Genomic DNA, 27,553 nt, shown 5'->3' with positions numbered 1-27,553 from the left:
GCATCAAGTCAGTAACATAATCCATTCCTCCCTACATGGTATCTTCAGACCTATGTTTCAAAAGTCATCTTCCACGAAACACCTGGTCCAGCACTGCAGATGAGATGTATCTACAAAGTTCCAGCACCTGTGGAAGAATGGAGCAGCCCTGCGCCTGCAACAGAATCCAGGAAAAACAGTGCTTAAAAAAAAAAAAAAAAAAATTGTTGCTGTTTGTTCCGGGCAGTCATGACACTCAAAGCGTGCCTGAGTTTGTCGAGGCCTAGAGGCTTTTTTGCCCACGTGCTAAGGTTTCCTGGATAACTCCGTGAGAAATGGGAGGACTTTTCCACAGCAAAGTGAGACTGTGCCCTCTGGGATATGTGTATGTACTGACTGTCGCTTCAGTTAAGCTTAAAAACTGTTTTCTTTTTCTTTTCTTTTCTTTTTTTAAGATATCTGAAACATATGTAAATATGAAAAGAGTGGTGCGTCTTTCCTTTATCTGCTTCTTATTATTTATTTATTTATTATATTCCTTATATTCCACAAAAATACGGGAGATAATATTCTCCCCAAGAAATCCTGCATTGCATTTAATGCTTCAGTTAGATTTCCGATTTTAATTTTCAAAAGGATAAAGATTTTTATCAGATTTTAAAGTAGTGTGGGGAAGCTTTAAATCACATTTGACTTGTTGGAAGAGCTACCCGCTCTCTTTTGTTTTCTCCCCTTTTTTTTAAATCATCAGGGAACCAGGGATTCCCAAAGGTTTTGCACTTTGCACGCTCCTGGGTGGAGGAGAGTTGGAGGGATGGAAGGGTTGCACATTCCTGTCGGATGGCATCAGATTTCCCATCAATGGAGTGGGTGAGGAGAGGGGGGGATTGGGAAAAAAATCCCTCATTTTCCAAGTTGAAATAGATGCAGTAATACGCTGAGCACGTGCTTTTCTGGCCACCGCTCATTTCAAGTCCCGGGCGACGATAATCGTTTAAAACAATGACACAATCAAGACACTCCCATGAATCCCGCCTTTATCTGTCGGAAGAAAGCATTGCGCGATTCCAAAACTATTCGTCTTTTGATTGAACTAGTGCCTCACAGTGATCCGGCTGTTTCGCCGAGGTGAGATCTCTGTGTGTGAGACACATCAAAGGATGGCAGCTGATGGAGCATGCGGACAGACGCTGCACCGGGGTAGCTATTTACCGGAGTCGGCTGTCAAAATGATTTCTGCGATTGCCCCCTGAGTTAAACCAAATGGTCGTAAAGGGCTTTGCAAACGTTTGACTGGAGCGAATCATTCTGGGCTAGTACCAACAATGTATAGGACATGCGGCATAAATAAGTGAATGACTGGCTACGGTAAGGAACTGCTGCCAGACATTCCAATAGAGTGACACACACACAGTAGGCCTGCTACAGAGGAGAAGTGTTATTGTCCTCCTGTCTACAGCTCAGTTGGCTAAATGAGGGAAAGCAATGCTGCCTTCAGGTGCTATTGGCCATATTGCAGTTACGGGAAATACTGCGGTTTGGCTTGATGTGTTAAAAAAAAAAACAGTCATGACGAGAGCAGGCAAACGCATATGCAGCATTTACCTGCATTGCCATTTCAACTGAATTTTATCTCACCTCAAGGTGCTTTATAGTTTGAGATAAAGATCCTAAATTATTATAGAGAAAACCCCAGCAATCAGAAGAGCTCCTATGAGCATTCACTTGGCGACAGTGAGAAGGAAAAACTACCTTTTAACAGGAAGAAACTTCCAGCAGAACCTGGGAGGGGCGAGGTCATCTGCCACAACCTGGTCAGGGGTAATGGACAAACATGTTGTGGAACAGATCCAGAGATTAATAATAACTAAAGATTAACTGCTGAGAGGTCTATTAACACATATTGAGTGGGGGGGAAAAAGGTAAAGTGCATCTTGGGAAGCCCCCAGCAGCCCAGGTCTATTACAGCATTATTAAAAAAGCATTCAGTGCCCCAACTATATGCTTTATCAAAAAAATGCAAGTTCTTGAAAGTAGAGTGGGTCTCTGTCTCGCAAATCCAAACTGGGAGTTGATTTCATAGAAGAATGTCCTGAAAGCTATAGGCTCTGCCTCCCATTCTACTTTTAGATACTCTAGAACCACAAGTAAGCCTGCAGTCTGAGAATGAAGTGCTCTATTGGGCTGATACAACACTATGTGGTCTTTACGATAAGATGGGCCTGATTATTGAAGACCTTGTATGTGAGAAGAAGGATTTTAAATTCAGTTCTGGATTTAACAGGGAGCCAACAAAGAGAAGCCAATATGGGAGAAATATGCTCTCTCTTTCTAGTCAAGGACTGCTCTGCCATCTTTTACAGTAACAAATATCCACCCAGTTTGAGTGTGCTGATCCTATATAGAGCATATTCACTATATAAAACAGGGATTATAAATTATTCTGTGCAAAAGTCTTAAATGCCCCCCCCCCCCCCCAAAGAACCCCGTAATTATCTATTTAATGATCTTATTGTAGGAGCAGACTAGGCCGGAGAACACTACATACTAAAATAGCTTGATTAAAGTACATGCCTTCCCATCCACTTTCCCCACCAGCAAGGAAGAAATACAGCACTGATGCAGCTCTCAAACTTTAGCACTTTTAGTAAAGTAAACTTTTAGTAGAGCAAATTCTTGAGCAGATAAGGAATGGATGAAAAAGAGGTGAAATAATAATAATAATAATAATTATAAAAAGAATGAGATAAGTGAATTTTTGGCTTGGACCTTTACTTTGGCAGGGTTTTTATCGGATCTTGGTCCCGCCTAAGATAACATACTGCCAACTCTAACTGAGATACGAGCCAAACAGTGGCACTCATTGTTTTGCAATTTTATAGTGTTTCAGCTGCTGTTAACATGCCTATGTAATCACCCAATAACATGGATCAGTGCATTTAGACATGCAGACTTTGTCAAATGAGCATCATTGAAATGTCACAATATACCTGAGAGTTGTTGCTAATAATGTGCATCCTTTTATGCCCTGCCTTCTCAAAGGCTGCAGTGACTTTACTGTACTCAACTGACCGCCACAGTCACCAGATCTTAATCCAGTAGAGCACCTTTGGTATGTGATGCAATGGGAGATTCATGACATGGATGTGCAGCTGACAAATAAGCAGCAACTGTGAGATGTAAAGATGTCAATATGGACCAACATCTCAGAGGAATGTTTCCAGCATCATCCTGAATCTAGGCCACAAATCATCTGGGCAGATCTGAAGGCAAAAGCGTGGTTGACCCAACCCAGTGTACTTATATTAACTAGACTAACATGTTTAGATTTGCCATCTCATTTCATAGCAATTTAAGTATTGTGTTTGAAAGAAACAGTTAAATGAAGGAAACACATCTGAATACCTAAAGATGATTTTAACAAATAACTTGTCGTAGGCGAGCTTTTTGATTAAACTGCTCCCTGCACACCAAATGGTCACCATAGTTAGGCTGTTAGATCCATTAACATTGATGACAGAGGGCTGAGTCAGTGAGAAAGGACTGACTTAGTCACACTTATCAGGAGATAAAGTCAAGGTGGGCCAGACAGTAGAGCAGGAAAGTGAAAGGTCAGGAGGACATACTGGCTTTTGAGGAGCACAAGCTGGGGCAAAACAACAACACCTGGAGTTCATTAAGGATAAGTATTGTGTAGGCTAAGTTGGGGGATCCGGCACAAACTTCAGAACATGACGCCAGCCTGTGAAGGGAATCATCTGCTCATCTCCACAGGCCCTCCATGATCCCGGCAGATTGAGGCAGATCGCCTTCCAGAGGGCTTTATTCTTTTACCCTTATCAGAGACATCAAGATCATTTGTTTCATGGATGGACTGCCTGATCTTGAAGAATCTGTCCTGATTTATTGAAATGGCTATAACTAGGACCCAGTATAGCTGGATGCTAGGGTATCCGAGTCATGCCATGGGCACAGATGTGCTAAAGAACGTTTTTAGCTTTGAGGCTGCCTTCAGCGATGAGCACCTCCCTCTGGTTTGTGTTTTCTGGCATATTTTGATAAATCTGGTAATCAGGGCGCCTTGGTTTCAGTCTGTTTGAAACTGAATTGATAAAGAAAGGGGAGGTGGATTTGCACTTTTAGCAAAGTAAATAAATAAAATAAATTCATGAGCAGAGCAAATTGTTTGAGAAGTCAGACTTTTAGCTGATTATGTACTCTACATTTATACAAGTGTGTTTGTATATGTGTGCGAATTCAGTTTGAAAGGCTTTTATTTCACCTTCTACACACTGTAATGCTATAAAACTTTAGAGCCCTAGGTTACACATTGCTTTGTATCCACAATAGCTACAAAAATGTTATTACTTAACCTAATTCGTTCCCATAAAAGCATTTTAAAAACAAATTTCCGTCTTGTCTGTAAGTTAAACCCCCATGAATGTGGTACCACTAGAAAGCCCAGGATGTTCTTTTGATATACTTTCTATAATCAGGGGTGTCAAACATAAGGTGTGGGGGCCAGAATTGGCCATGCAAATACTCCAATCTTGTCCAACTGGACAGCTTTAGCAAACGTGAAGGAAGACATAAATTTTGGACTTTGAACTATAGTTTGAAAAGTTTTATAGTTTTATCTTTACAGACAAAGATAAACCCATGTGGCCATCCATGCTACACCAAAGTAATTTGGTAAAAAAAAAAAGAAGAAGAAGAAAGAAAAAGAAATGACAGTAAAGTTCCTCTTTTTTCCACTTACAATAGAAATGTATGTTGTTATATTTTAGTGAATTAACAAATACTTTCTATTTTATAACTCAATAACTAAATAAGTTTTATATAGTTTTACACGAGTATTTCTTACAACTTAAACACAAAGAGTCATACTGCCAGATGTCTTTAATTTACTACAGCAGCTTTTGTTTATCAAGTAGAGATGTCCTGTTGAAATTACACGTTTTATTATATTAAGATATCTAAGGATTAAATGTGTAATTAAACTTTTTTACAATGAGAGACTTCCACTTAACATCCAGCCCACTTAGCATCAAAGTGGGCTGTATTTAGCCCACTATGTAAAATGAGTTTGATATCCCTGTCTTAGTGTTGCGCATGCATTTGGAGGGCAGTATTCCGAGGGCCACTGAATGCAGCACAGCAGAGAGCGGTTTTTCCCACCGCAGCACGAGCTGCTCCATCAACTGTATCGGCGAGAGTTGTGAAGCGAGTCGGTCACCGAAAACTTTGCACAAAGTGCGCCGTACATGTCTTCGTGCGGCGTTTAGGTGGATGCTGAGTGGATTTGACACGGCTGGTAAGTAAGTTTGTGTCACGGTGTCCTCAAACGGTCAACTCACGTTGAGTTTAGGTAACCTATGGTGAGTGTTTTGGTTGAGGGCGCGCGGCTTGTTTGTAAAGTTGCCTCGTAGCATCCGTGGTTCCCAAACTGATGGCCAGGAGTTCAGCATGTACCCAAATAAGCCCGTTAATAAAACTTGTTGCATTGTTTGAACCGAGTGCTAGAAATGAATGTAGGCTGACATTGTTTCACCTTTCTGTGTTAAAAATGGGCTTCTACTGGCTTCTAACGAGTAGAAGCAGCACGTGTGCTTTAATCTGCAGTGTTTTGTATGGATAACTTATTTTTTTAATGTATTATTATTATTATTATTATTATTATTGATCTTTTACTTGAGGTGTGTGTCCTCTCACGTGTGTTATTTTTGAGTCTGACAGGTGAGGTCACTGTTTACACCCCCACCCCCAGACACCCCTAGGCAAAAGCGACCTCAACCTCAGTTGCATGTGATGCTGCTTCAGAAATTGCCATTAAGTCAACAGGTGAATCTGTTCCGCATTCAAATGAACGAGAAACAGGAAGGACACACATACATTTAAAGTAAATAAATATGCAAGGATATATAAGGATAATAGTGCACACAACATGCCACAGTGAGAAATGCAAGCATATAGTGAGATACATACTTCTACATCAGTAGTGTGTGGTGTTTTAGAGCTAATAAGTAGATCTTTTTCTGGCCAGAGGAAAAAAAATCACCATGAAATTGAACGAGATGGATATTGACAGAACTGAACGTCACAGCGTTCGTAAAGAGGGAATGGTTAATTTTACAAATACAACTTTTTCCTCTTCCCACATTAATATGGTTTGTTTTTGTATATTTATTTAAGTTCCACCCAGTTTGTGTGTTTCGACATCACATCATGGCACATGACTGGAGTTGGGGAACATGGTGTCTTGAGATAGAAATCTGAGAGAGACAAGAATGGTCTGGTTGGACTTGTTTTTAAAAAACTGATGTTTACTTGTGCATCCTCCCATCCATAAACTCAGGCATGTACAGAGGAAGTAAAGTACAGAGATCCTTGCCTGACTCAGTCAGACCTGATATTAGCTGGTCTTTAACCTTCTAGTTTCCTAAGTGCAAAGTCTGTTTGATCCTGCAGATGTGCATGTAGTGTGTCTGGTGTGTCCATGCATGCTTGCATTCCAGGTTGCTCCTTCACCTAAAGCATGTGGTGCGGTGTCTGAGGCAAACTATTTACTCTGGATTGCTACATGCGAGGAAGGACCACTGGACCAGTTTTTGTTTTTCAACATATCATCATTAGTATGTGCACCTGTTCAACTGCCCCTTAGTGCAAATGACTTATCAGTCAATCACATAGCAGAGACTCTGTGCAATTAGGCCTGTAGACATTGTCAAGGCAACCTGCTGAAAGTGTCATGAATCATGAGAATGATGGTTATTGATCTGAGTATTTTATAAAAAGGGGATCTACTGGGATTTCTCCGCACAACCATCTCTAGGATTTACAGAGAATGGTCTAAAAAAGAGAAAACATCCATGGAGTGGCAATTCTCTGAGCAAAAATTCCTTGTTGATGTCAGAGGTCAAAGGAGAATGGAATGACCAGACTGCCTTGACCTGACAGGGAGGCAGCAGTAACTCAAATAACCCCTCCTTACAGCCAAAGTATGCAGAAAAACGTCACTGATTGCTCAACATGCTAGATCTTGAGGCAGATGGGCTACAGAAGCGGAAGACAACACCAGATGCTACTCCTGTCAGCTAAGTACAAGAAATCACACAGGCTCATCGAAACTGGACAATGGCTGATTGGGAAAACGTTGCCGGGTGTGATGAGTTTTGATTTCTGCTGCTACATTCAGATGCTAAGGCCAGAATTTGGTATACATGACATGAACGTATCAATCCACCCTACCTTGTATCAACAGTTCAGACTACCCGGGGGTGGTGTAGAAGTGCGGGGATGTGTTTTTGCCACATTTAAACTCTGCAGCCTACCTGAATATTTTTGCTGTTCATGTCCATCCCTTCTAATGGCTGCTTCCACCAGGATAACACATTACATGACTTGAAAGCTCAAATCATCTCAAACTGGTTTCTTGGAGAAGACAGTGAGTTCACTGTACTGAAATGGCCTTCACTGTCACCAGATCTCAGTCCAAAAGAGCACCTTTGTGATATTGTGGAACGAGAGCTTGTCATCACAGATGTCGAACTAACAATTCTGCAGCAAATGGGTGACATTGTCATGTCAATATGGACCACAATCTTGCAGGAATGTTTCCTGCACCATCCTGAATCTGTGCTATGAAGAATTAAGTCAATTCTGAAGCGTATATGAGTGTCTATGACTTATGCTGCACATTGGGTTACTTACAAACACTTTCCTTGCTTATCTTTTGCTGGGAAATCACTCTCTTGCCTCTACAAACCATCACCATGCAGAGTTATTTCAGTGAAATACGCACAAACAGCTGGGGCCAGTGTATAAAGCATGTGTATGCTGCATGAAATAGACCAGCTTGTAATGGGGCATACGTGAGGCTGACCAGCCGGTCGACCGGTCCGGGCCAAGAACATTGGAAAACAGCCGACTCCGGTCCCTGGCCGGTCGATCGTTCCACCTCTAATACAGACAAAAGGTGCTGGCATAGCAGACGTGAAACGCCTCCAAACCAGTGCACCACTTGCATGTTAAAAACAGATTGGAATTAAATCGATCTGTCCCATATAACCCATGTCTGATCTCACTATTTGAATCAGAATGAGACCAATGTCTGATTCAGATATCTGCTCTTGGTGGAGAAACTCCAGCTCCATGTGTCACTACGCCAAACTCACAAATGCCATACCGGACTATTAATGCTTGCTGTGTGCCAGTAGGGCTGGCCCACTGGATGATGAGGCTCACAGTCCTCAAAATGTTGAGCTCAACTATGGGGCTGAAGATTTGTAAACGCTGCTTTATTCGATGTGTCACTAAGCTTATGTCATTTGTTCGGTCTTGTCTAGTGAAACCAATACAACCAGTCCAGATCCTATGCAACAGGTCTGAGTGTTAAACCAGTTTTCCATTAACTCAGATTGTCAGGTTTGAACTTACCTTGATTTGGGCTTGTCTTGACAACAACTGGGAATTGACTAATTATCTGCACAGAATAAATACTTTACAGAGATCCTGACTGGTGCTGTAGCTAAAGCATATGTTTTCTCACACAGTTATTGGCCTTTTCCCAAAAATTTTATGTGCTTTGGAGAAAAAAAAGCAGATTACAGGGAGGAGACTTCACAGATGAAGTTCATTTGATTTTAAGCCAGAAGCACGTTGATGTTGTTGTACAGAGAACACAAGGCTATAGTGAAAGTTTTGTAGCATATGCAAAGCGCTGTATGGCCACGGTGGTACATTTGTCATGCCACCACAGCGCTCTTTGTGCTGCTGCTGATACACGCGCGCAAACACACACACATTTACAAAGCAATCCCACTTCTGAGTCATCTTTTGTTGTGCCATTGTTTACGAGCACACGCTCACGCCACATCTACACTAGTGTGCGTGGGCTCATCCACCGTGACAACACTCTTGGAAGCAGCCCTCTAACCGTTGGACACACAACCAGATATATGCACACACATGCACTCACACAGCACCTCTTTCTCTTTCTGCAGTTTCCACTGGCGTCTCTCTCTGCCCTGCCCTCTAATCAAAGCCATATGTTCTCCAGATCCTTTGCATGAAAAGTCTGTTCTGTTCTCAGTGAAACCAGCCACTTGCTTACTGACAGACGGAGTCACTGTAAAATTAAAATTAACCTGCAAAAGACTAAAGATTTGAATTTCTGTTTCGCTCTTTGGGCACTATCTAGGTCAATTTGACAGCAATATATTTTAATGACGGGAAGGTTCACACTTTAATCCATAATCCAATTCATATTCCTGTTTCTCAAGCACTTGTCTGCTTGTTTATAAGCTGATCTGGTGGATGGGTTTTAGTCCAATCTTAAAGAATCAAAGAAATTTCATTTTTTAGCTTTGATTGTTCATGACGGATTCGGTGTACGTAGGTTTCCTCTTCGGATGAATCCGAAACCTTCCCACTTTCGCTCATTAAAGTCATCGTAACCATAACCTGCGCTCTTGTTATATAAACACCCATCAGAATCTGGACTGTGATTCATTTTAGGTCCCAAATGTTTAACAGTAGTTGATTTGAATGATTGTTGATACACGCCTTAAATTACTGTAATGAAGGGAGATCGTATCCTGTTATTCTGGTTATGGATAAACTGCAGTGTATTGTTATTTACAGGCCAAGTGGAAATCAATTTCAAATTTCTGCTCCAAATTTGGCCAAGTTCTGCCTGCCTGGTATGGGTCAGTTCCCTTTCTTTACATTTTTTAAGGATAAAATTGTGTAATATCGTAATGTTTTAGCAGCAGAAGCACTGCAGAAGACTTTTCTTTTGATTACCTTCGGGCATTAGCATGGTTGCAACACAACCTTTTTCGGGGTGGAACCGGAACCACGTCATCTTATGGATGAATGCCTATTTCTTGAGCCAGATCAGTACTTCTCTGCCCAAAATGCAAAGAAAAACCCCACAACAACAAAAAAACCGACCCACAAATAAAGATGCCTTGCACATGTTGTAAATAGAAACATTCATTCTTTATTTGTCAGACGTGGTTTCTGTTGCATTGTGAAATGCATATTTTTTTTTTTTTAAATCTTCCCACCAACTCCGACCTTCTTTTCTTCTTTCATTTTTCAACTGTGAAAACCTTTAAGGAATGTGATTCTATTGTATTCGCTGTAGTCATATGATGCATCTTTTCTTCTCCAGCCCCATGTTAGAGAGAAGGAGGGGTGTTCTTTGTCCCAAAGAGTGCAAACTGCAGGAGGAGTTTCTGTTACTGGATCTTGCACTTGGCTGTATAGCACAGTTTGAATTTCCAGTACAGCTCCACATCATTATTAAACATTTGCTTGAACTTATATAGTCTAAAGTATGTCCTGAGTTCTTCGAAAGTAAGTGATTTCATGATTCTGTTGGTTTCCAGAAGACTCTTTTTAACTTTCCCATTATGGCACCTCAACCTTGTGTTTCTTGTTCTTTTTCTTTACAGTTCTCTTGGCATCAGCGAGGTATTTGTGACTAAAGAAATAATCTGCTTGAAACCTGGATTTTTACTGTGTACAGTTGGGTGATGCGTCATCCTTTTGTACTCTTGTGACATCCTTTTTCTTTTTTCTGCGACCACCCCCCGCCCTGCACAACAGAGGAGGGGATTCCTTCTCTCCTTGGCCTACTCTTTGTGCTGTTGGAATGCTAAAGATCCAATGTTAAACCTCCCTGGGCAGTATTTAGCAGAGTATTTTAGAGGCTCAGGAGGATAAGTGGCATTTCAGGTCTGTTTCAATGTAGATCTCGTTTTATGTTCAAACTTCTTCAGTGACATTTTCTCTGATTGTCCTTTTCTCAATTACTAAGCAATATTAAAGTTTGCCTAAAAAGTAATCGTATAGTAGTAATCAAGTGTAAAGAGCTTTTTTTTCTTTTTTTTTTTTTCTAAACCACTACCCACTCTGTGACTTTCTACCTCACTGATTGGCATTTGCATTCCTGTGCTCCATGTAAGGGTGAATCTAATCACATCCTGGGCTGTGAGTCATCGTGTGGATGAGTTGTGAAATAATCCCTCCTGAATGAAAATTACGAGAGAAAAAAAAGGCTTTTATGCAACACTCAAGCCCCCTCTTGAGGGGATTCACATAGAGTGATTGAGGCCAGAGATTCAGAGGCTGTTCTACCTCCTGAGACAAACTCATTTAGCTAAATTGCAGCTCCTTTTGTTTAATATGTATGAAACAAAGAGTTGTTACACAAAAGGAGCATTAGTGTTCAAATCCACAAATTTGATAGGTGGAATGTCTTCAGTTAAGAAAGTTGCTTACTTTGAAATGTCAAATTTCAATTATGGCATTAAGCTAACATAGCAGTATATAGTGACACATGATTCATACTTCTTCAATCTAAAATCTGTCCAATTGTCATTATATTTCTAACTCTGAATCCAATATCAGGCCATTGGCTTTTTTCTAAATAATTTATCTGGCCATTAATCGACTGTAACTTTAGATCTCAAGGAAATGTATTTCACATTTCATTTAATAATACCAAACCTGTTTAACTGCTTCTGTCTTCAACACATATGTTCCGAGTATGAAAGTAGCTTTGTATAACTTGCAGTTCAAAATAATCGTTATGTGCTTAAGTTGTAGCCCCTCATCTAGTGCCCGAAATAAGCTGCTTTAGCTACCTTCAAGGTCACGCACTCCTATGGCCAGCATTTGTTCTGATTGGATTTGCTTTGCAGGCAGAAGGTTTGACCAGCTGGTTGGCAGACAAACTTGTCTGTCATATTTAAGATTTTCACTCAAACTGACATCGCACAAGGCCATGTTTAGAAAGGAGAACAACCTAAAACTTTCAAAGAATTTCATACTCATATATATGGATAGATGAATGGATATGCCAGAAAGTAAGGAGAAGAATAATAGGTCTCCTTTGACTGGTTGATATGAGAAGTGCCTTTAAAATGGTAATACAATAATTTGACATAAATTTTTTAACTTCATTTTTTAAAGTAAATGGGTCTCAACTTTGTACCACGTGGAAAAAAAAATTCTTTAGTACTATGTATCAATGTTCCAGATAAGTTTACAGAATAATGTGGACTAGAGACATACTATTTTTTGATATATCTAGTAATGTTAAGATCTACAGAACCATTTTAGTGACAGCAAGAGGAAGGAGTCCTGTGATGGATGTCATGGCCAAAACAGAGCGCTGATCTCAACATGACACGAGTCTGTTTGGGATTCTACAAAGACACAGAAGAAGAGGCTAAATTCCGAAAAGCTGTTGTGGAAGACTGGGTTGGAAAAATCCAGCTGCTAAATATCTACAAATCGTGTGCAACTGCTAAACTCTGTGCCAGAGTCTACTTTAATTTTTTTTTCTATCGACTAAATTTTTAATTTTAAGTTGATTGATAAGCAAAAGCTATCCGTGGCTGTGTTTTTGACAATTACTCGATATTTCATGCGCTCCGCTTTGTAAGCCAAACTGTTGAGATAAACGAGGGAACAGCCAACGCACATAAAAACACATACTCAGCTCTTTGTCAACCATCTGACTGTGATTAGACCAGTTTTTTTTTTTCCCTCAGGACTTTCAATGGTGCTGAGATCATACCCTTTTGCTTTCATCACCATGTGTTGCACTTTATTGCAGCATGGGAAATAATGAATCCTATTGGATAGAGTTGTATATAGAAAGAAACCTTCAGCCTTTGCACTGTTGTGGTTGATGTTCACAAGTTTTCCTTGGGTCGTGTTAACAAATGCAAGCTTTCAATAACTGCAAGAGTTCATTCAATTATTGAACTTTTTACTTTATTGTTTGTCATCATGTCTAAAACTGTAAATATTCGGTATTGGTTTCTGGGAGTCTTATGGGACTAAAAAAACTTCAGGATGTGACTTTAGGTTGAGAAACAGGCCCACTTTGTTTTTTATTCTACAAAGATTAACGTCCTAATGAATATACTGTAGGCATAGAAGTAGTTTCACTTTAGAGATAAGAAGTGATCATCATTTATTCCCCCCCCCCCCCAAAAAAAAAAAAAAAAAAAAAAAACCAAAACACTGACATATAGTGCATAGTACCTCTTGACAGAAGAAGCCATTCACAAATATTTCACAATGAGGAAACTCTGTGCCGCTGCCAGCGTTTACATTGTGTCATTCACTTGGATGTGAAAGCAAAACTTCTGGGAACCATGCTCAGACTCAAGAAAACATTTTTGATTGGCTGCTGAACTTGGTGTTTAAAGGCCATCCCTCATGTCATTTGTTGTCACACTCTCGCTCTGTTTAACACTCACACACTTGCTCTCTTGCATTGATCTGGTCTCTGTCTCTCTCTCTTTCCGATAGACAGCAAGCGGGAATCCTGAATCACCTGGTAAATCGGGAGAATTAGAACGCAGAAAGCACCCAGAGCCACGTATCTAACTTTAAATGTAAGTATTGCCTCATTATAATTCCAATCAAATGCTGTAATCTTAGCTTTTTTCTTCTTTTTTTTTAAGTTAAATGAGAAGCTTGGTATGAGGATTGCTGGAAAATATTTTAATAACAAGTGAAGTAGAAGTGATTGAGTGCTTTCTTGGTCAGTGCACTTGTATGTGACCTGATTTGCAGCGCGGGTGTGTCTGCGCTTTTAGCTCTAGGCTGAGATTTAGGCTGGATGAGCCATTTACTCTCCCAGCCAGGGTCACAGTTCAGTTGATAACGAGAGCTACTTTAAACAGTGTGTGTTTATGTGTGTGTTTGAGTGCACGGTTGTTTTTTTACCCTCACTTTCTGCGGAGATTTTGTCTGTTTAACAGCCATTTCTAGTCTGTAAATCTCACCTTTCTTGAACGCATAGGAACAATTTAGTTGTTCTATAAGTCATGAGTTGAATGCCAAATCTCACTTTGTTTGCACACAGATCCATTTTAAGCAACCGCTGTGTGGAAATGCTATCCTGTTGCTAATTTCAGAGTGATTTGATGGCAACAACAGCTGTCTATCATGCACATGGCTCAGGATTTAAAGCTACAGCGTGCAGGTTTTTGCCTTGAGTAATTGAAGTGTTATCCCAGCACTGCCCTCATGACACATATTTGGACAGGTTCATGCCCTAACATGTGTCACAGTTTAGATATAAGACAGTTTGTTCATACACTTACATTAAGCAGCAGATGATGAACATGTGGTTTCTATTTATGATACTAGTGCTTTCTATATTTTTGAAGATGTCTTCTGCATATTTAATTTCTCCGCTCTTCCATTTTTCATTTTTTTTGTGTTGTTTTGATTACTGTCATTGTCATGACTTGCTGTAGAGTTTGTTAAACCACACCCAAGTTCAATAGCAGGTGCTCTACACATCATACAGGCAAAACTTGATTAGGGATTTAGAGCAGTTGTGAATAGAGGCAGGCACACACAGGTTTGCAGGAATATTTAGTAATATTGTGTTATAATTAACACTTTTTGTAGTCATTATTTAGAAAATGCAATGTGAAACATTTCATTTGAGTTCATATCTAGCAGGAGTGACCACGTTACAACAGATACTGTAGCGGGAACTACTCTGGCAGGTGACTAATGTTGCACATTTTATAAACTTTTGATGTTTCTGGTTAAACCAGTTGGTTAACTGTGACGCATATAGGTTCGAGAGATTCTCATTGGCGCAGACTGCCATAACGATCTTTGTCAAAGTAATAAAAATAATCGTATCTAGTACCATGACAACTTGCTGCTAGTGATAGTAATATCAGCTCCTGGGGGTTGAATTGGATTTTCTTAGCCTAAACATACAGTAGCTGAGGCTTTTCTGGCAAGTATTACACAAGTGAGGTGAAAATTTGTCTCATCTCATCGACATGTCAGTAGAGCAAATGTCAAAGACTGCTCCAGGCAGTTTGTGTCCATGTGTTGGAGTTTCGGTTAATAAGCACAATATTAACATTATTTGCTAGGATTCATTAAATTATTATATTATATAAAGCATGTTTGTCTTTTCAGAAGCTGCTATATTATAGTGTTAAAATATTTTTTAAAAAAGTACTTTTTATATTTAAGTTCTGTCGATATTTACAAAGAGAGCACAATGACAAGATTGCATGTGGGCACTATGTGTTTTACTGCAAATTGCTTGAATAGTTTATAGGGAAAAATTAATTTTTCTTAATTTTTGCACTTGATATTGAAATGAACAGACTGTACCCATGTTTAGAAAACAGAATAACTTTTGTAAGTTATCTGTAAAAACTAACCACACCTCTAAGTGCTATTTGAGGATTGTGCTCACACGGTATTTTTACCTGTTGAGTAAATCTGTCTCTAAATGTAAACTGTAAAGTCTACTTATTTTAAAATTGTATTTAGGGAATCCTGTGTCTCGGCATATCCTGGTAGCTAGTTTTTATTCTTTTAAAACGTTCTCTGCAGCACTGATAAGAGTAATGCCGTGTCATTGGTGCACTGTCTGTTTCGTTTGTGTGAAATCTGTTCAGTATTGAGTAAAGCGAGGAAAAATCAAGCAGTGCCTTCTGTAACTGTGGCTTCTTTAAAGGTTATAAGATTTCCCGTATTCAGTTATCAAATCAGTCCGATCAAAAAAGCAACTGTTAAGCTGCAAAGCAGCAGTTGTGGTATGGTGGTTAGATATCACTGCAGCTTATGAATGGAGCACTTGTCCTTTTTCATCCCTTTAGCCAAAGTTCTGTTTGATTGAAAGTAGCATGGAGCTTTGAAAAGACATGAAACACATTCACCTTGATATGTGTTTGTATCAGTAGTCCTTTTTCTCTCCCGCAAACTCACACTCTAAATGTCTTGCTGGTCCACCCTCTCTGTGTCGGTCCCACATTCCTGCTGAGGCCCACACATTTTGGCAGGGAATAAAGGGCTGTGGTCACTCTAATTGTGAGGCTTTGGACGCTAGTTTTTGGATTTATTCATTGCTGGCCACCATGACGATACCATACACCACACAATTAGTATGTGTATATGTTGTGGTTGACTATATCTGTTAAGGATATATTTCATAGTAACATGGTTCATAAATGTTCTCACTTTATTGCAACTGTGCAACTGTGCTAGCAAAAAAACGTGAAATGAATTTTTCTTTATGTCACTTTAGAGAAATCCAAGAGTCCTGATTTATTGAACAATGTTTTGTGATTATTGCTAGCCATAAAATGAATTGCTCATGAACACAACTATGTGCATGAGCACATTGCACAAGTGCTACACCTTAAGAGATGAAGATAAACTGTTTTATTGCCATTGCTGCAGCTGGGTTGATGAGTGTAAAATGAGTCTTCCCACAGTTCATGCTGTTTGTACAACCAGAGTTTCAACAAAGTTAGAAATCCATGCAAAACCGTAATGCAACAATTTGTATATTTCGCAAACCCATTTTTTTCAAATTCACAATAGAACACTGAAAATTTATCAGATGTTATAAATTTATTATTATTTTGTGTTTGATGGGATCAGCATGTCTCAAAAAAGTTGGGATGGGAGCAACAGAAGGCTGGAATAGTAAGTGGTACTAAGAAGAAACAGCTGGAGGGACATTTTACAACTAATTAGGTTAATTGGCAACAGATTGTTAACATAATTGGATATAAAATGATGGGTGTGTTAGAGAGACACAGTTTCAGAAGTAAAGATGAGCAGAAGTTCATCACAGTTTCAGAATAACGTTCTTTAATATAAAATTGTGAAGACTTTGAACATCTCATCAAGTGCAGTGCATGATATAATCGTACAAACTGGAGAAATCTCTGTGCGCAAGGGGCAAGGGTGAAAATCAGTATTGGATGCCTGCGATCTTCAGGCCCTCCGGTGGCACTGCAGTAAAAACAGGCATGATTTTCTCGTGGAAATCACTGCATGGTTTCAGGAACACTTTCAAGAAACTATTGCCTGGGAGCACAGTTCACCATGCCAACAACAAATGCAGGTTAAAGCTCGGTCCCGCAGAGAGGAAGCCACATGTGAGCACGATACCCAGAAGCCACTGGTTCTCTGGGACAAAGCTCATTTAAAAAGGACTGAAGCGAAGTTTAAAACTGTTCTGTGGTCGAAATTTAAAGAGAGACTACATCAGAACTTTTTCAGATTTAGGGTTGTAGTCATTTACTTTACTAATTTAGTTCTTAAAGGTGATGTTCTGAAGAGAAGAGACACAGAAGAAAACTCTAAAAACTGCCTTAACTTGGATTTGCTGATGATATGTTTTTCAGTTTTGGTTTGACTCCTTATCCTTTGCTTCTGTTTGTTTTAACCTTGCTAGCTGTCCAAACTTGTCTTATCTGAATGTGTTTTAATGGCATAAAAGTTGACAATATTAACTCCTTTTTTTATGTGTCTGTGTTCTCATTGTTTCTCAATCCCAGGGCCTAAAAAGTGGTTAGTTATGTCGCAGAAACGCGTCCAGGTTGAGACAGACCCCGCACCCACAGGGACACACGTGGCCTTGTAAGCTGTGGCGGCGACCGTATTATCAAGGAAATTCCTGAGTCCTCCAGGGTCACCTATCTGCTGGCTTCTCTATCTGCTGGTTTGTACAGCTGTACAAGCTTCTGTTTCCACAACACTCATACACAGAGCATGCTCAGCACTGATGTGGCGTCTTAGTCACTCAAGAGGTCAGCAGAAGCTGAAGCTATCATTTCCTACAGCAAAGGCCCGTGCCTATGGTGGAGCATAAAAATGAGGTGTGGGCTTAATGCAACACATGCTTTAAAATAGAATTGATCTTTGTGATTAAAGATTAATGACGACATAATTGATGCAACATAAATATTATGTAAACAAGCGGGTTATTGTGGCTAAAGCACAAGCTATCTGTCTTGATCTGGGCTTGGTAATACTGTTTATCTAAAGCAGCTGAGTTGGTAAACATGAAAAAGCCATAACTTCAAATAATTTATGACGTGAATTATTTTATGACCCCAGCAAATTTAATTTCCTCTTTCTGCTCTTTCGGTTACTTCGTGACTTACTGAATCACGAATTACATTGGAAGGTTCCAAAGAATCTCAGAGGTTTTACAGGAATTTATTTGACTTCTATTGCAGATTTTCTCTATAGGATTTCAGGAATTTGTGAGCAGTAGTGGTTGTAATAATTCCTGTAAACTTAGGCAAAAGTCTGAAGATGTCTTGTTTTGATCTTTGAAGAGTGCAAAATGCAAAGATACTTAGAGGAAAAACAGAAATTGTAAACCATCCGAATAGTTATCCGTCAAATCCACTTATCCTTACAGCTCTAACAGAGGTGTAACCACTTTCAGAAAAAAAAAACCCTAAAACCAAACCGAACCAGAAACCAGCTTCAGCATTTCTTCTACATTCTGTCATCATCGGTAAAGTGTTTCTTCTTTTCCAAGCCGCAGGGAGACAAAAGGACAAAGCAGGACACCGCAGGCAGACGTGATGGCCACTGAAGGAACCCAGACACAGGCTGGGCCCGCGGTACTGGCAAAGTCTGCTTCGCCTCTGTCCGCTGGGAGCAGACCCAGCAGAGAAGCCAAACATGCAAATAATGGGCAGGAAGTGTGGCGAGACGCTGACCAAATGTGTCAATCAAAACAGTCGAGCGGCCCTTCTCTCCCCTTGTGTAGGAAGTCATCGTGTGACTGTGGGGAAGGCGCTGTTTTGGACAAAAAATATGAGTGCCCCGATTACAGCTCAGAAGTCATAAGCACTAAAGAGAAACCTTATCCAGAGCTCTCCACTGGCAAGAAACTTGAAGAAATGATTCCAGTACTTAGGAAAGGTTCAGAGGAATCTCTGAGCCAGCTGGATACCACTGGAGACAGCGTGGATGCAGGCACTAACAGAACTGGCAGCACCCACTGCTCCTGTACCCAGTCTAGCCCTTATACCAATGCGAACACCTACTGTTGCCACAGCTCTAGGTCCAGTCCAAGCCTTGGCTCCAGCCCTGTTCACAGTCCTTGCCTCAGCTGCAGGCCCTCTGGCCCCAAATACAGACACATCCGCCGCGGCAGCCTCCCTGTGTCTATGCTGGCTTTCCACAAGGTAATTAAGCAAATGGTGCTAACCTTGTTTTATAGCATTTTTTGGATAAGCAAAGCAACCCTCACTGTCCCATAAATGTAAAGCTTTACTCCATGTAATAGCACACTCAAGACACTGCTGTGTTTTGTTCTCTTGTTTTATGCTTCTAGACATCGCCCTACCTCTCATCCCAGGGCAGTTCCTCAAGCGAACCGAGCTCTTTGACATCATCTCCATCTAGTTCTCCTCTTCCCGTCCACCGCAAGCGTCACCAAAACGGCCACATCCATCTGCACTGCCTCAAAGATGGGTACTCAAGTTTAGAGAGGCTCAACCGAAGGCCCCGGGTTAACAAATGCTCTTTGGAGAAACTTTTCCTTCGAAGGTCTTCTCTTGAAACCATGTTGTCGACCCCTGTTCACAATGAAAGGTTACCTACAGAAGAGACGAGGGACTGCAGCCAGGATCACAGCAGTGATGAGGGAGAAATAGAAGCACATTCGGATAATGTGGATAATGATTTTATTCGGAATCGTAAAGAGCGCTCAACTGTCCTGGTGAGGCGGTTCTGCAAGAATAATCAGAAGGTATGTGTTTAAATTGATTAACATCATCATTTTTAATCAATTAATTAATCAGTGTTTTTTCAGCTTTATTTTAAGGGTTTAGAAGTAATCTCAACTGCCTCTCTTTTCCATAAGGTGACCAAGTCGGTGTGTACTGGCACCAGAGCGATTGTCAGGACACTGCCGTCGGGACTCATCTCAGAAGATGTCTGGGCCGTGGTTGTTCACTACAGATGTTGGACTCCCAGTAAGGAGGATACATGGCTAACCGTAAAGCGGGGCATGGGAGAGGACTTCAGAAGATGCAAAGAGATGCTGCGCTTTGCTGGACTTAAACTACATCAGGTAAGAGAGTGAATACATGCAGATAATGGAAGAAGGCATTGCTGTTAAAGCTGTTCGAGGACAACAGTGCTCTGTATTTATCCTGTCATGGGTTGTTTATCTTTCACACCCACGCTACTGTTAAAATGCTTCCATTAAGACATAACTGTAGCAGTGCACCCTAAAGGGATTTCAGACACAGCTTTGCTACCAGCCGTTCTTTTAAATAATTGGTCTAAGCCTAGGGTTATTAAGATTGCTTTTTTTTTTTTTTACGCGTTCAGCAAATGTGCTGTTCAGTCTCTAGTAGCAGAGCGTGATATATTAGTGTCCAATATATTGTTGTCACATAGGCAAGCTAATTAACTGGACCATGAAGGCCACCCAAAACCCCGGGCAGCTTTTGCACGTCTGTTCTTGTCTTGTTCTCTGCACTGCTGCCTTTTCGCACCGCTGGGACTGATTAGCTCCTCACTTGCACAGAGCAGAGACCACATGGCAAAGCTCTATCTTATTCAAGCCCTCCACATTTTGATAAAAGTATAAACCTACATATAAATCTGCAGAAATCTATTCCATCATTGATCCACTGGACCAATGCTGGTGCATCTATGCTTTGTGGGTTTATGTGTGGTTTGCTTTTCAAACTCAGCTACCGTGGGGAATAAAACAAAAAACCAAATCTTAACACTTAATAGCTGTCGTGGCACAAGAGTGTTTATGATTGATTGTTTCATCGGAGGAAAAATTGTTCTTGGTTTCTTGGTGTTTTTTTCCTGTTTGCATTGAAATTGCTGCCTGCAAAATATGAAAGATGAAAGATTTTTTTCAAGGAATATGTAAATAGACTAACAGAGACATACTCTGAAACACACGGCAAAGCACGCACACACTGGCTCTTTTGTTCGGGGTAGGCCCCTACTGCGGAAAAATGATTTATTCTCTGTTGGTTCTGCTCCCCTTATTACTGACAGACTGAATGACTGAGCCTTCTGTGTGTGTGTGTGTGTGTGTGTGTGTGTGTGTGTGTGTGTGTGTGTGTGTGTGTGTGTGTGCGCGCGCGCGCACCCGAGTGAGTTTAAATGGACTGAGCAGGATTGGCATCTGCGTTAAAGTTACAGGCATGGAAATTGGAGAGAGGGCGAGCGAGCAAGACGTGGTGAGACAGTTAGAAAGTGGTGGAAGATGAAGGAAAGGAGACTGAGCCCAACAGAGAGAGAGAAAGCGAAAGAGCGATCCAGGACACACTACTGTTTTTTTGTTTTTTAAAAAAAAATCAAGTTTCCAAGCAAGAGAGTGTTTTACACACACAAAAACCTCTCGCAGGAGCTGTTCAACTTTAGCAACCTTTGCAGGGAAAACGGCGAAAACTAGCTGGCAGTAGTTTCAGTAGATAAATAAGCCATGCTTTCCAGCCTTAGAGGTGCACATATTTTGTAGGGACTGAGAATCAGCAGCATTACGCATGCTTTCCTGTTGTTTTTTGTTATCTTATTCCTCCTTTTCCTGTAAAAACTTGAAACACATGGAGACTGAACGATACAGTGCAACCACTAAATTGCACAAGACTGAATGGCCAGAATTTCAGCAGTGTCACTTCAGACATTATGATTCCTAGTTAAGTGGAAAAGAAAGGTTTTAGGGGCTGGGGTTTAGTTTGCATCTAATGAATGTGATAACCAGAACTCTCACCACCATTTAGATCGCTTAATTCAAATCAGATCCTGAAGCTGCAGGCGTGCCCGTGCAGGAACATGAGTGTGTATCTGCATGTGACTTTGATTTTTAAATTTTTTTTTTTATGTGTTACATTTTTACGATAGAATTTTGAAATGTGCATTGTTATACGTGTGCGCCTAATTTTGATTTTTTTCCTTCCTTTTTTTCCCTCAACAGAGCCAGATACTGTCTAAAGTTTCTCACGTGTGGAGGGCGCTTATGCACTGATGCCATTAAAACACACATAGTTCCACTCATGTGCGTGCTGCAGCATGGTTTCTGACTTTTGCCAAAGAGTTTTTATGAATCCTTTGTGGTTGCAGAATTATGGCTTAGGTAGTCCACGGAGAGCTGCTTTAATAATGAGCCTATTGAAAACTGGGGAGCTGCCAGCAGTTCCCTTGTCAAAACACCAGCTGAGTTCCTCCAGTGAAGGGTCAAGAGAGAAACTCTGACAACACCAAGCACCGAGGAATAAGTTGTCATCAAGATCATAAAAGAATTAGAGAAGGAACGCATCCATTTACCAAATTGTACAGCGAGACATAGATGCAAAGATCCCCAAATCATGAATTTTCTTCTTACTTACTGGCTGATACACAGCAGATAGTCAAAACAGCCTTTTTATTATACAACAGCGTGTTTCTTTCAGGTAGGCGGTCATAATGTTACGGGCATTTTAAGTGATTGCATAATTTTTAACAAGATTCGCACAAATTTGTTGACGCAAACCCTCAAACATTTACGGTCCGCTATGGTGCCAAGCCCTCGTGCACATAAACACACCCCAAAGCAAATCAGACTTTATAGCGCGCAGGCCTCCTACATGTGGTGTTTCTGCCTGACTCTGCAGTAATCATGTTGAGGAGTTTTCTGGAGGTATCCTGTGGGTTCGTGTGTTTATTGCCTCAGCTAATCAAGCAAGCCAAAGAACACAGGATTATGTGAAGGAGGGACAGGAGCAGGGCAGCGAAAGAGAGTAAAGGAGAGTTGGGTTGGAGAGAAAGAGAAGGAGAAGATGAAACTTTAACAGTGGAAAAAGAGGAAAATTTACTATGGAAGAAAAGTGAGAAACCTCGTGGTGGTGGTGGGAAGAGGAAGTCAAAACAGCTATTAACCCAAGACAAAGCTGTGAACCTGACTGTTTTTATGTGCTGTAATTAATGAGCCTAAGCAAACTATGCATTGTCATGACTATAAACTGTGGCCTAAACTACTTGCAGTACAAGCTGTACATATATGTTATAAAATATTTAAGATCTTAAACTATTATTTCTCTGATCAGAGTTTGCTTTTCTAACATCTGCATTTGTGCACTTGCCTAAATACAGCCCTCAAAACCAAACGGAGCTCTTTAGGATCATACTGCAGCTACTATGTCTAGTGGTTTTGCACCTTTATTTTTCAAAAAAGGTTCCTCTGCGTCCCAATTTCTTTATAAAATGCAAAAATCCTTATCAGAGTTTAACTATAATTGGCAATCTTCCTGTTGAACTGTGTTCATGCTTTCCGTGATTCAGTCTTTGGAAATGAAATTGCCAAAAGTATCAGGGAAGTGTAACATAAGGGGAAGGGGAGTGTCTCAGTATGTTATGCGAGTGAAAGCACTCATACACGTACCTGGCATGAGGATCAAATGGTCTCTGAAGGAAACATTTTATGTTTGCCTTTGTGGAGTCTACCAATTAGAGCCCTGCTGAGTCCCTTTATTAAATTGCAATGATGTCAGGAAAAGTGGTAAGTGATCATTAAAAACCTTTAACATGAGCTGTATGGGCTAAGTGGTTATAGGGCTGGGAGATGGATGCTTATAAATATATCTTCTACCCATTACTGAGGATGCAAGTAGTTTTTAGGAGCATGAATACATTGTTCTCTCTGGGGATGTTCTGTGCTTTCCTATTTCCTCAGTGTGTCTTGTCATAAGTAGATCTACAGCCAATATGTTTCCATTTCCAGGAATATCTGTGGTGGGAAAATAGATTTTAAATGCCTTGTGCTGTCTATCAAAAACTGCTGTCACTGATCCTTGCTGAACAAGGCATCTTTAAATTCAGTACCATGGATCAGCTGCTAACAGGAGGCTGTCATTAAAATGTAATCAGCTCACTTATGTAATCATGATAATGTGATGTGTTGTTAGAGTCACGTTCCCTTTTTATGCTGCATCTTAAAAAAGTATTTTTTTTTTTTTTTCATGATTTTGGTTTGGAGAACAACCTTTAACACTATAGTGTGTGCTCAACATCTCTCCCAACATCAGCTGGATTAAAGTCCACCCCTTGACCCCCTTCTAGCTGCACCTCTGTGCAACCCCATGTGGATAAGCAGTTTAATGGAAAAACATGTAACTCTATGAGAATATCAATGAGCCTCACTTTATGGTTTGCTGAAGAACAAGTCAGGGCTGCAAATCATAGGTGCAACATTATACAGAAGTCCATAATGTGCTCAAAGACTTCTTCAAAATGAATTAAGTAGTTTCACCTCACTGTTAGCAGCACACACACTGGAGTCTTACATGTGGTGACAGAATTTTGTCAAGGAACCAGATTATTTTCAGGTGTTTACTGTTGACGCAGCCAACAGAAGGCTTTGAAATGCTCTAGCCTATGAAAATAACTAATGTTTAGAGCATTTTAAGCATTAGTTATTTACAGCAGATTAAAGTTTAGACTTCAAACTTTCTTTTTCATGGTTATTTCCTTTTCTTTGGATCCCACATTATTACCTGGGGTCAGTCATCCAAAGCGACAGACAGTGCACAAGAGCGATAATGAAGAGAGAGCAGGCAGGGTGGAATGGGTGGAGAAGAGTGTCCGGGGTGATTTGTGACATAAGGATAGTGGCAAGAGTGAAAGGGAAGGCTGAGACCTGCTATGATGTATGATTTGAACACAGTGGCTCTGACAAAAAGACAGAAGGCCGAGCTGCAGATGCCGAAATCTTCATTGGGAGTGACCAGGGTTAAAAAATTAGTATTTCAGAGAGACAGTTCAGGTTTAGTGCAAAGTTAGAGATGCAAGGGTGACGGTTTGGACGTGTGCAGAGGGGTAGCGAATATATTGCACAAAAGATGTTGAAGATAGAGCTGCCACACAGACCACAGAGAAGATTCATGGATATGCAGTGAAGGAGGAACTGGAGAGGGTTGGTGTGACTGAGGAGGATGTTAGAGAGAGTGGGGGAGATGGAGACAGATAATCTGCTGTAGCAATCTCTTAAGGGAGCAGCTGAAAGAAAAGGAAGAATTGATTTTTAGAAACTATTACTCTTCAAACATCTTGAGTGTCTCAACAAGTGAACCGACTCATAGATCTGCTCTTTAACTCCTTCATTTTTCTGCTTTTAACATATATCTATATATTTTTTTTGTTAAATTGGGTGCTAAAAATACAAAATATCTGTCTACTAGGGTCACATACAGCCCACTTTGATCTTAAATGGACCAGACGAGTGAAACTGCACTTTCAGTCAATTTTAAGAGATTTAACTACACATTTAATCCCCGAAATATCTTAATATAGGATGAAGAAGTGCAATTTCAACAGCATGTCTCAGTTTTTCTACATGCCAAATGTAAAATTACGGACAAGTTCTGGTAGCTCACTGCCCACACTGTCCCATATTTATAAAAAAATAAAATTTTAACTGAATTTTTTCACAGTATACAGTAGAAAATGGGAACCTTTCTGTCATTAAGTTGTTTATCTATTACTTAATTACTCTGGTTTGGTATGAATGTCTGTGAGTGAGGTCTTTATCAGCAGGAAAAGCTGAAAAACCTATAAAAATAAAGTTAAAAGTCCAAAAATGTATCCCCTCCTTCATATTTTCCAAAGCTGTCCAGTGGACCAGATTGGAGTCTTTGCCAGGCCAATTATGGCCCCCAGGCCTTATGTTTGACACCCCTTCTCTAATAAATATTTAGCAGAGAATTCACTTCCAATAAACCGTAGGAATAATAATTTGCTTTTGTTTTTTCAATACTTGGTTTGGCCTTGACATTTTTTGGGCTGTAAAGTTAAAACACTGTAAAAATACACAAACGCACAGCAGCTCACAATTGTTCAGACTCAAACATATAAAATACTTAGATTTTAAAACACACAAGGTGTCACATCCATCCTGGCTCCTTGTACTGTGTGTGCATTGTTGTAGCTGTTGCAGTTGCTAAGAAAGCTCAGTTTAAAAGGCAGTCTACCAAAATCGGTTGCAGTCAAGTTTGATTCACAAAAACAACAATCCTTGAACACACATGTCATTTCCTGCGTGGGTCGATTAATAGAGCGACCTCAGCTCTCATTACACCATTTTCCCTGTTTTTCTCTCTTTTTGTCATTGGTGGTAATAAGAACCATACACACACACACACGCTTCAGTTTCATTCAATTTACATTCAGTTTGAAAAGAAAATATGAACCTGAAGATAGCCCTCAGTACTCCCCAGACTGAAGAAGTTAATGTGTAACATGTTTATGCTAAAAGTTTAATCTCAGTCTGTGCAGTTAGTTTTTTTGCATTCTACCTAACTTTTTTTTTTTTTTGTTTGTATAAAAAAATGAACCTTGTCTCAAAGCAAGTTTGAGTGCTCCGTATATGAGTGAACATTTTTTTTCTTTTCATTACATCTCTGGAACATATTTGATAACCATCCTCAAGGCTGTGGCTAATGTCAGGCTGACTTGCAGTGCTAAATTACAGCTGATTATTTCTGGTGTGCAAATATAACTGCGCTGACCCGTGCAATAAGAGTGCAGCCTTTGGCATATGGCAGCTCCTGTTAAACTTCTTCATGTTTGCTCTGTTGAATGCCGTGTTCCCTTTAAACCTTTACTAGTTAAATATCCATGTGAAAGATGGCTTATGTAAGAGCTCAGATAATTACTTCTGTATATGTCTCTACATCTTGGTTACCAATTAGTGCTCGCTTAAAACGTCCAGAAAATATCCGGTTTTAGACCTCTGTTTAATGACAGATGTTGACATAAGCTCAGCTTGCGTTGATTTTATTTTTTTTTCCGATAATTGTTTCTGTAAATAGACTGGTTCATTTTATCCTTAGGGTCAGAGACCTGGCATTGTTTTCTTTCATTCTACGCATATTTGCACAGAATGGTACATTTATAATAGAAAAAAGCAAAAAAAAAAGTGCTGTATATGTGGAAAAACTCCTTTCACTTTGCAAGGATCATTTTGAATGGATGTCAAGATGGTGATACCTGTGAACAAACATAGTAATCTATTAATCTAAATAGGTTAAGGTTAATAAAAAGGTTAAAGTAAATGAAGTTGCAGTCAAATTCACAGATGGAGCTACTCCACGTGGATACCTTGTTTAATTTTTTAAGCCCACACACTTTATATTTGTTCATTTATTTATTTATTTATTTATTTAATCAACAGCTTGAAAAAAGATGTTTCCATGATGAAAGTAAAGAGGAAAAATATCTAGATGATGCCAGGCTGTAAAATTTGCCTGAGCACGCCACATGTATATTTACAGGATAAACAGCCGTTATGAAACATTGCGTCTCGCCTGCTTAGTGCAGGAAACATGCTGTTGTTATTTGTACACCTAATCAGCAAGGAGTAGAATTTAGTTACATATATTTCATACACACACACACACACCTATTTACAGTTGTGTAACCACATTATGGTCCTGCCACATTGTTTAAGTCTGTTTGAGGTCTGGATTTTGACTGGGACGTTGCAGCATCTTGATACTTTTCTTTTTCAGCCATTCTGTTGTAGTGTTGTTGATATGCTTGAGGTCATTGTCCTGTTGCATAACCCAATTTGTGCCAAGCTTTATCTGTCAGACAGACACTATGGCAGCTAAGATAGGCTCCAGCGATCCACAACCTTGAACTGGATAAGTGAAATGGATGGATGGATACATACATACATACTTGCATACTTTGGTACACAGAGGACTTCATCACCCCTCCCCATCACTGTGTTTCACAG

The 27,553-nt window shown here is 40.1% G+C and overlaps 1 protein-coding gene across 10 annotated transcripts in view; it reads left to right on the top strand.

Moving 5' to 3' along the window:
- The first annotated feature begins 5,115 nt into the window (after positions 1-5,115).
- Positions 5,116-27,553, top strand: part of plce1 (phospholipase C, epsilon 1) — a 79,286-nt gene continuing 56,848 nt past the window's right edge. For 4 of the 10 annotated variants that reach the window (XM_040038846.1, XM_040038841.1, XM_040038849.1 and 1 more), the window contains exons 1-6: positions 5,116-5,293; positions 13,315-13,400; positions 17,343-17,663; positions 18,338-18,992; positions 19,142-19,558; positions 19,673-19,882. In XM_040038846.1, the coding sequence (XP_039894780.1) occupies positions 17,659-17,663; positions 18,338-18,992; positions 19,142-19,558; positions 19,673-19,882 (1,287 nt within the window). In that variant the 5' untranslated portion in view covers positions 5,116-5,293; positions 13,315-13,400; positions 17,343-17,658. The other 6 variants (XM_040038847.1, XM_040038843.1, XM_040038844.1 and 3 more) reach the window with 6 other exon arrangements.

The sequence above is a fragment of the Simochromis diagramma genome, unplaced genomic scaffold, assembly GCF_900408965.1.
Source record: "Simochromis diagramma unplaced genomic scaffold, fSimDia1.1 OVJJ01000402.1, whole genome shotgun sequence".
Lineage (NCBI taxonomy): Eukaryota > Metazoa > Chordata > Actinopteri > Cichliformes > Cichlidae > Simochromis > Simochromis diagramma.
The sequence above is the reverse complement of the archived record's forward strand: the minus strand, read 5'-3'. Positions and strand labels throughout refer to the sequence as shown.